Consider the following 9,462-nt stretch of genomic DNA (forward strand, 5'->3'; position numbering starts at 1 on the left):
TTTGAATAGTGAAAGTTCTTTACCCTGACATATGAGATGCAAATATTTTCCCAATTTCTGCCTTTTAATTTTGTGTTTATCTTTTTCAAGTAGTTAAACATAGCATTCTTTTCATTGCTTTTGATCTTAGAAAGTCTTTACCTGAATTCACTAAGTTAGTTTTTATCTGATAAATGCACATAGGGCAGGAGTGGGTGTCAGCATCTACTGGTATCCATTAGCTCTAGAATTACCATGATTATTCATTCAAGTAGGATAACTTCATTTTCTTCTAGTTTTTTTTTTTTTTACGTGTAACTCTTTAAACCGAGATCACCTTATTTTGATGTTGTGGAGTGGCTCCAACTTGAGATCCAAATAGTTGGCTAATTTTTCCATTATTGTTTTTGAATAATCCATCTCTTCACACTGATTTGTAATATTTTCTTAAACTTTTTATCTTTAGCTATCCTGTTTGTGTTCTTCCAGATGAATTTTAGCATCCACTATGCTGCAGGGATCAATTTATTTTTTGACCTTTAGAGATTTGCTGTTTAATAGAGATGTGGAGGTCTGATTACTTCTTAAATGAGGATCTTCCTCAGGATAGCTGATCAATTCTCTCTTGGGTGGAAGACTGAAATCAAGACCCCAAAAAACAGAACCAAAATTCTATTCAGCTCCTAAAGTGCTCCTGCCTTGCTGGAGTTGCTATGAAGGACGTAGGTCAAAACTCTAAGGCATAATTCGGGGTCTCACTCTCGGGTATATCCCCAGATCTTCTCCCAACACATAAATTTATGTTAATGCAGACTTAAGCTTAACTCCTATAATCTTTTAGCTAGGAGCTGTCCCAAAGAATTTTCTGCTGTGATAGAAATGTCCTATTTTACCACGTCCAACAAGATAGCCACTAGCCACATGTAATTATTGAGCACTCGAAATGTGGCTAGTGTACTTGAGGTACTGAATATTTAAATTTTTAATTTTATTTAAATGTCCATAGCCACATATGACTTCTTATTGGCCACCACAAGGACTGCATGTATTTCCTTGGATCACAGTTTTGTTTTGTTTTTTTTCAATTACAGTTGCCATTCAATATTAGTTTCAGGTGTACAGCACAGTGGTTAGACAGTGGTTGTACATAACTTACGAAGTGATCCCCCCCCAATAAATCTAGTACCCACCTGGCACTGTACATAGTTATTACAATGTTATCGTCTGCATTCCCTATGCTGTACTTTATAGCCCTGTGACTACTTTGTAAATTTGTACTTCTTAATCCCTTCACCTTTTCACCCAGCTCCCCAATCCTCCTCATATCTGGGAACCATCAGTTTGTTCTCTGTACCTATGAGTCTGTTTCTGTTTTGTTTAGAATCCACATATAAGTGAAATCATATGGTATTTGTCTTTCTCTGACATTTCTTTTAACATAATACCCTCTAGGTCCGTCCATGTTGTTGCAAATGGTTAAGACTTCATTCTTTTTTATGGCCAAGTAACATTCCTTTACATGTATACCCGTACAGCACCTTATCCAATTGTTTCTTGATGGACACTTACGTTGCTTCCATATCTTGTTTATTGTAAATAATGTTGCAATGAACATAGGAATGTATATATCTTTTCAAATTAGCGTTTTGGTTTTCTTTGGATAAATACCCCGAAGTGGAATTGCTGGATCATAAGGTAGTTCTATTGTTAATTTTTTGAGGAACTGCCATATTGTTTTCCCTAGTGGCTGTACCTCTTTCAATATCCTGTTGTCATTGCTAAAACCAAAATGCGGTTGACTTTGCCAGGCACTATACTCCAGTAAGGGAGGACAGCTGTAATAAGACAGTTTCTATTCTAGGCTTACGATTTAAGAAAAGGTCAGTTTTTAACCTAGAGATGGGCCAGATTAAGACTCTCTATAGAGTGACTTGCCCCTGTTTCCCACGGTAAGCATGAGCAGGGGAGGCAGATACTGTGCCAGGGTGTCAAACGGGAAGTGGTTGCTTTTAGCTGAGTAGGTGACACAGAGCTTATGAGGTCAGTTCCTTTCAGAGGTCTGCCCCCCGGGCTCCCTGGAGAAGCTGACCTCTCCTTTCCCTTGGAAGTGGAGAGTAGGCCACAGAGCCAAGGCAAGGGTCATGTCCATCCATTGGAACAACTGAGGTACCCAGCCCCTCAACTACTGGATTATAACTAGAATGGATGCGACCGTCCTTCTTACTATACTATACTTACTATACTTTTTTTTTTTTTAATCGTAAAAACTAGGTCTGTATTTCTGGTTAGGTTCCAGAGTGGCAGAACTCAGGAGTTAATAGTATATTCAACCTGGTCCCTACCTCAGCTTGCCTCCCTCCCTCCTAGAGATAACATTGTACAAAACTATATTTACAGAAAAACCAGTTAAAAATTAAGGGTGTGTACAAAAGACATGAGAGCCTGAACTATCAATACAGGGAAAGCTTCAGGGACCAGGGAGCATTGTATTCCACCGGAACCTTGGGCAATGTGTTATGTACCAGGCAGGGACAGGCCCTCAACAAATGTGAAAACTTAAATCAGAGGTTTAAATGGGTTTGGTGAAGAGGCAGAAGGACGCAGAGTCAAATCGATAACGACTCCTAGCGACAGTGAGCGGAAGACCCAGAGGAAAGGGCAGGAGGCCTCGGGTGGGGAAGGTGTGAGAGGACAAGGACTCCCCGCAAGGTGACTCCAGGGTGACAGGAGGCTCGCGGCTCCACGGAGCAGCTGCTGGGTCGCTCCGGCCGGGTCAAGATGGCCGCTCCCCGGCTGGGCCTTTCCGTGCGGGACTTCGGGGCCGGGGTTAGGCGCTCCAGGCCCGGGTAGCGGCAGGCAGCAGAGAAGTCAGTCGCAGGGAGGGCAGGCTGCGGAGAAGAAACACCGGCTGTCGGAAGCCGTAGAGGAAGGCGGCGCGCGTGCGCGCGGGGCGGCCGCGGGAAGGGGAGCGGGGGGACCCGCCGCAGCCGAGGACCTGGGGTCAGGGGGTCGCGCGGGCCGGAGGCCGGGGCCGCGCGCTGGGTCTCGGCGCCGCGGCGGCGCGCGGGCCGCCGGGAAGTTGGAAGAGCGGCGGGCGGGGACGCGCGCGCGCGCACGCGGCTCGGGGCGCGAGCAGCCGCGGCCGCCCCGGTTGCCTCCCGAAGCCGCGGTCGCTGGCGCTCGCGACTCCGCGCCTCAGGAAGGATCGGCCAGTGGGCCGGCGTCCTGTCAGCGGGGTTCGAGGCTGGGCTACTGCGGCCGCTTCCTTCTCGCGCCTGGGCCGCCCTGAAGAGCCGAGTGGCCCGGGAAGCCGAGACCGCCGGGGACGCAGACGGAGGTGCACGCTGGCGGTCTCCAGGAGCTGGGAGGAGGCCGAGGGGATCATGTCCGGGAGGAACCTCCACCTCTCCACCACCGAACGCGTCATCAAAGGTGCCAAGCGGGCCGGGCCGTCCTTGTCGACCCGCGGGGAAGGGGCCCTCGGCCGGGTGACGGCTCGGGGACAGAGGGAGGGAACCGAGGAGGGGAGGCGGGAGGGTGGCAGGGGCACCAGGCTGAGCCCATCCCGGAGAAGGATCTGGAGGGGGTGTGGGAGCCGGGAGGGAGGGATCCCCACGGGGGCAGCCCCGCTGGGGCCCCAGGCGTTTTCTGTTGCACCTGGACCCGTAGCTAGCTGGACATGCAGGTGAAGTGGAGATTTCTCCTCCCACAACCCCAAAAGGGCCTAGATCCCCCCTTTTTTTTTTTTTTAAAGAAACGATTCCCCTTTTTTAGTCTCTTATCTGGGGAAGCCACGAAGGGTGATGTGGGGAGGGAGTTTAGTAGATTCTCCCAACTCAGATCCTTCTGCCACTCCCCTTCTTTAGGATCAGATCAGCTCGCCCTCCCCCTCCCCACCTCTTTAGGACACATACCACATACCTTTTGGCCCACTTTCTCCAGATCATCACAAGTCACTGATAAATTAAAAGAAACAATATGGTGAAACAAATACAAATAAAAAGCATTTTATTGTGTTTGAAAGGGATTTACAGATCTCTTGACATGATGTTGATGTTTTATTTTGCTTTTGGCCATAAAAACTTAGAGAACAATGTTCTCTGATTCAGATGTCCAACATAAACTAAAATGTTCCTTACTAATACTTGTAAGGTTTTACATTATAGTTGTTTCTGCCTTTAAACTAAGAATGCCGATTTAAACATAACCACCAATTTAAGTGCTGCTTTTGTTCAGCCATAAGATTTAAGTACAACTCTTAGTTTTAATAATCGGTTTGAAAACACTATAAGAAGGGAATATACCTAGACCAGCTGTGTTAGTGGCCTCTGGATAAAGGGGTTAGCTGTAAGTGGGGAAAACTATTAAAATACTTTTATTTTTTCATTTTGGTAATTAGAAGAACAAAGTAAACTTAGACTGGTGACAAGAATACATTTTTTTAAAGTGGGAAAGCCTATGGTATAGTCTATGAGGGAGCAGAATTTTAGTTTTTAACTAGGTTTTTTCCTCCTGAAAACATCAAGCATAAATGTTGATTGTCTACATTACATAATTTTAGTGTGTAACTTAGTTTTTTCCCCTAAAAAGTCAGCATCATGTTGATCATAAATGTTCATTATCTACACTATATAATATTTAGTAAATGTAATGGGATTTTTTGAAATTTATCTACTTAGCATTTATCCTTTATCATTAGAGATTTAAGTGACTTGTTCACATAACCAACACTTAGCTCTTTAACTGCTAAATTATTTTGCCCATTTTAATGTCAGTCTTTATAATATATAGCCCATGAAGAGTATATAACCATCTCTTAAAATTCAGTATATACTGAATATAACCTTTTTTGATAAATCAAGGTCATCATTATGTACATTAATTTCTGTCCTCTGCTGTTAATATGGCCGGTGCATTCTGCTGTATAAGGGTGTTGGCAGCTTCTTCCTGTACTGAAATGACTCCTCACTGCTATACCAGTTTAGTGCTTTTGTCTGTTTTTAGTTTATCTCCTCCAGTACTATTCTCTATCTGTCAAAATATGCCTTTTAATCTACCACTTCTAAACTGAAGTAGGCAGGAAAACCAAATAAACCAGAATTGTGTTATCACGTCAAAATTAATGGGATCTGAGTGAAGCTTAGTGGCAGTCCTCAGACCTTCAAGAATCTCAAATTCTGAACGCCATTATAGCATGTAATTTCTACCATAACATACAGAAGATATAAAGGAAATTTAAAATGACCCTTAAATATAGAAGTGAAGTAAAATGTGGTAAAAATGCAGGTGCTGGCTTTGCTAGGCATGCTCACAGTTCAGTGAATACTCTCATGATCTATATGATTCAAATTTGTTTTTCAGCGAAATCATAAATTACTACATGTTGTATACTTTATAAGATTACTCTCAAATAAAGGAAATAGATGATTTCAGGGCCTTAGAATGTGTGAATTTATCTCGTGTGTATAACTTTAGCATATGAACTTGACCATAGCAGTTTTGGCTTCCTGTTGACCTATGTTGCTTTTTTCCTGGGTTGCCCAGAGTTTGAAATACTTGAAGTTCGTTCTAAGAAAGTAAAGTGTCGTTGTATATATAGGTCCATTGTACTGGGCACTAAATCCTGATGTGATGTTATCTTGTCTGGCCAGAGTTGTCTGCATTTATTCACAGCTGGAAATCTTTTTCTGAGATGAGACCACACCCCAGTTGTTTTTGGTTCTGTCATTTCCTGTTAACTTTAAAGTCTACTTAATTGTTTTGTTTGAGCAAATCTTAGAGAGTGGGTGGGTGGGAGTGATTTGTGTTCTGAGTGGCCTTTAAACAGCAACTTTCTTCAAATGAAGGACTAGACTGCTGGTCAGAAAAACCGAGGTTTTACTGCTGCTTCTGGAGCTTACTTGTGACCTTGCCTGTCTTTTTTTTTTTTAACCATACCTTTTTACTTAAATTCTCTTTTTTTTTGCTTTGATAGTCTCATCTGCAAAATAGGGTTAATAATACTTTCTTTGTCAGGCTTCTCAGCCATGCAAATAACGGATGTGAAGAGCTGAAGACCAAGTAGTATTATGAAACAGGATAGTAGCTTGATAATAGATCACTTACTACGTAAGCAGTTAGTAGGGAAATTATTAACACTTGAAAAATATCAGAATTAGAATATATCTGAAACTATAAGTTAGGAAACTGTTCCGAGTCTGGAAAATACCTCTTCTTCAATATAAAGGATATCTGGGTGGAATCCCATGGGTAACAACGTGCAATTCTGCTTAGTACTTCCCTGGCAGCTGGTTTCTTCTTTAGCAGTTGAAGGTGTTTATTTTGTTTAAACATATAAGTTTCTATGATTTCACTTATTCATTAAATGTTGTGGAGAGCCATCTGCAATGTACACCAGTAGGCAGATGCTCATTTGTTTCTTTGTTTTAAAAGTAACATTTCTCTGAGCCGGTAGAACTGTCCATATGTGTTGGGGCATCACTACTGGTGTCTGGAGCAGAAAACTGGAAACTCAAATAATTGAACTCTGAAAATCTTTCAGCTCGATTTTTTTCCCAGTTTCCAAATTTCTTTTCCTGTTTGAAGAAATTTATTTTCTTTGACAGTGATTTTTACAAAAACCAGTTTATTCCTCTAGGCTGAATCTTTTCAGAAGCAAAGAGGAAATTCACTATGACTTACATGACAAATTTGGAGAATCTTTTGTCTAAGTTTGTTATTTGGTGGCCCAGTATGTTTAACAGAAAAGTCAGACTTCTTTTCAGTAAGATGCTGATACAATTCTCTCATTCTCTTGGAATTCAAATATATTGTATATTTACAGAATTGGTGGCTACTAGTTCTCTAACATTCTGGCACTGGGAATAATGTGGCTATGGCTTTCTTAAAAGGTTTTAAGAAGAGTAGTATGGAAAGAAATTATTATCACAAGTATAACCTGAACCCTATTTCAATTTCTGGTACCCATACCTCATTTATTTCCACAGCTCTTATCCCCTGTCCTCCTTTTTGATATATGAAAATAGATTTACCAAGGCCTTTTTTTTTTTAATGTTTTTGTTTTCTTTTAAATATAAGCTTAACCCTGCTAATTATAAAGTTGGGAAGTCAGAAAGGAAAGAAAACAAAGGCCTCATATTCCTTTTCTTCAGAAACAACTGCGCTTAATACTTCTCGTGTATTTCTATGTGCTGGTATATTTTGAATTTGAAGGAAAATGGATCACATATATTTAAGCTTTTATTATGCAAATGTTTTGATATTATTTCACAAATATAATTTTACCTAAATTTTTTAATGATGATTTCAATCAACATGAAAATGGTTTGAAAGTGCTCATGTTCATATATTTTGGTCCTTTATATTTTCAGTCATTTGATATCGTACCAACCCAGAAGAAACATTTTCAAGTATAAATATTCAATGTGAACAAGTTATATGGGGCGTATCTGTTGAAACTATCAGTAGTATTTAAGTTATGCTTGGTTTACCATTGTAATTAAGCTGCCAAGCCATTTAAACATGGAAATCAATGCTATTTGAGATTCATACCTGAGTGGAAGTCTTAAACCTGGGAAAGGACATCTTAACTTAAACACTTAAATCTTTTTTGAGCAGGAATAAAGTGTCCTTTTATTACTTGTATGTTAATGGTTGTGATTGAAGGCTTATTTGTATCAGACATTTGCTAACAAAGCTTTCTTCCATAAAGTAACATTATCACATTTCATCGTAAAGTTAAAAAAATGTTTTTGGATCATTTGAGAGAAAAATACTAAGGACTCATTACTTAAAGTGAATTCACGAATTAATTGAAAACCTTTTCCTAAGCTGTGTTTGGCAATAGAAATGTAATATCTTTCCACTGAAGTGACATTTTGGGAAAAAGCTAATTTTTAAACTATCTATGAGAGACAAACTTATTCAGCTAATTCAGGTATTTGTAGTCATTTGGGGGCTTTGCTGCTGCTTAACCGCTAAAAGACTAATGAAAATAAAGAGGTGTCTTTTAATAATTATCTTTTGGTGCAATCATTGGTAGAATGTAATACTTTTAAGGTTGTCATGTTAAATTTTAGCTGAATTTTAAATTGCAAAACTGAGGTCTAAAATCTCAACCCAGGATGTGGTTCCATAGTGCAGTGGTTAGCACGGCCGCTTTACACGCAGGAGGTCCTGGGTTCACACCCGAGTGGAGCCACGGTCCATGGTCTATGGCCATGTCACCCTAAACAAGCCCGATGTTTGATCTCGGAAGCTAAGCAAGTTCGGGCCTGGTTAGTACTTGGATAGAAGACCACCTAGGAAGACCAGGTGCTGTAGGCATAAATAATAATAATGAATAAAATAAAATCTCAACCCACTGTGATATCTGATTTAGTTATCTTTATAATCTACCTCATTATTCAAATGTATGCAGAGAGAACTTTTAGTTCCCTATATCGAATTTTATTTTATTGGCAAACTAGATTTTTATCATGAAATCTTTTAGTTTCTTAAGTTTTTGCTTATTATTAGAAGTTCTAACTTGGTAAGTAGGATCTCTAGATTGGGCGACACAAAGATATAAGCTGGCCAAGGTAATGTGTATCTTTGACGATCATTAGAGTTTTTGAATGCTAACAATTCGTGATGATTTTGCGCAGTGTCTGGACAATGTGAGCCCAAGAGACTGAAGTTTTATTCTAAATGATAAAAACACTGAGAGATCATCTAAGAATTCATTCAAGAATTAGCTATGTAATCCTTGCTCAAAGTGTTTAACCTGAATCTGGTTATAGTAAACAATCAGACAAATCCAATTTCAGACAAATCCAATTTGTGAGACTCTCTACAAGACAACAGGTGTGAACTCTTCAAAAATGACAAAGTGATGAAAAATAGAAAAGGCAGGGGGGACTAGTCTAGATGAAAGAAGATGAAAGGGAAATGACAGTCAAGGATAGTGCCAAGTCTGTATTAGGAAAATCGAAAGCTATAGAGGACATTTTGAGGGCCACTGAAGAAATTTGAATACGGAGTATTAGCTATATCAGTGTTAAATGTGGTAATATGGTATTGCCGTTATAAGGGAGGATGTTCTCTTTTTTAGGCACTATCTGATGAAGCATTCATAATGAAATGTCATGATGTCCGCTATTTGCTCTGAGATAGTTCAGAAAAAAGAATTACTTATTTGTCGAGAGAGAAAACAAAAATGGCAAAATGTTCACCATGGTGAACATAGGTAAAGACAAAACTGGTGCACATTTTACTATTTTTTCACTCTTTCATAGGATTTCAGTTTTTCAAAATATGAAGTTGGGAGAGAGAAAAAAAAATACAATTAAGAAATGCCGCAAAACAACTAGGCTGGGGAAAGGCTACCATCATATTTGAGGGTTCGGCAGTGTCTTCGTGAGGGAAAGCTAAAAAGAAGAAAATGGGTTTTAAAGTATAGCTGATGTGAAGTGGAAGCACCTTTTTTTTTTTTTTTTTTTTTTT

The 9,462-nt window shown here is 40.1% G+C and overlaps 1 protein-coding gene and 1 long non-coding RNA gene across 2 annotated transcripts in view; one reads left to right on the forward strand and one right to left on the reverse strand.

Annotated features, from left to right (window-relative positions):
• Window positions 1-2,392: 2,392 nt before the first annotated feature.
• On the reverse strand, window positions 2,393-3,015 carry LOC120606632 (uncharacterized). The gene is made up of 2 exons (XR_005653932.1): window positions 2,975-3,015; window positions 2,393-2,867 (listed from the first exon to the last, which is right to left on the reverse strand). It is a non-coding gene; the product is annotated as an uncharacterized LOC120606632 (long non-coding RNA).
• A 75-nt stretch (window positions 3,016-3,090) lies between these two features.
• The window catches only part of PPP3CC (protein phosphatase 3 catalytic subunit gamma), a 70,421-nt gene continuing 64,049 nt past the window's right edge, over window positions 3,091-9,462 (forward strand). Inside the window, 1 exon segment of the mRNA XM_039868082.1 lies at window positions 3,091-3,411. Coding sequence (XP_039724016.1) covers window positions 3,363-3,411 — 49 coding nt within the window. The 5' untranslated portion in view covers window positions 3,091-3,362.

Source organism: Pteropus medius, unplaced genomic scaffold (genome assembly GCF_902729225.1).
Source record: "Pteropus medius unplaced genomic scaffold, Ma_sr-lr_union100, whole genome shotgun sequence".
Taxonomy (NCBI): Eukaryota; Metazoa; Chordata; class Mammalia; order Chiroptera; family Pteropodidae; genus Pteropus; species Pteropus medius.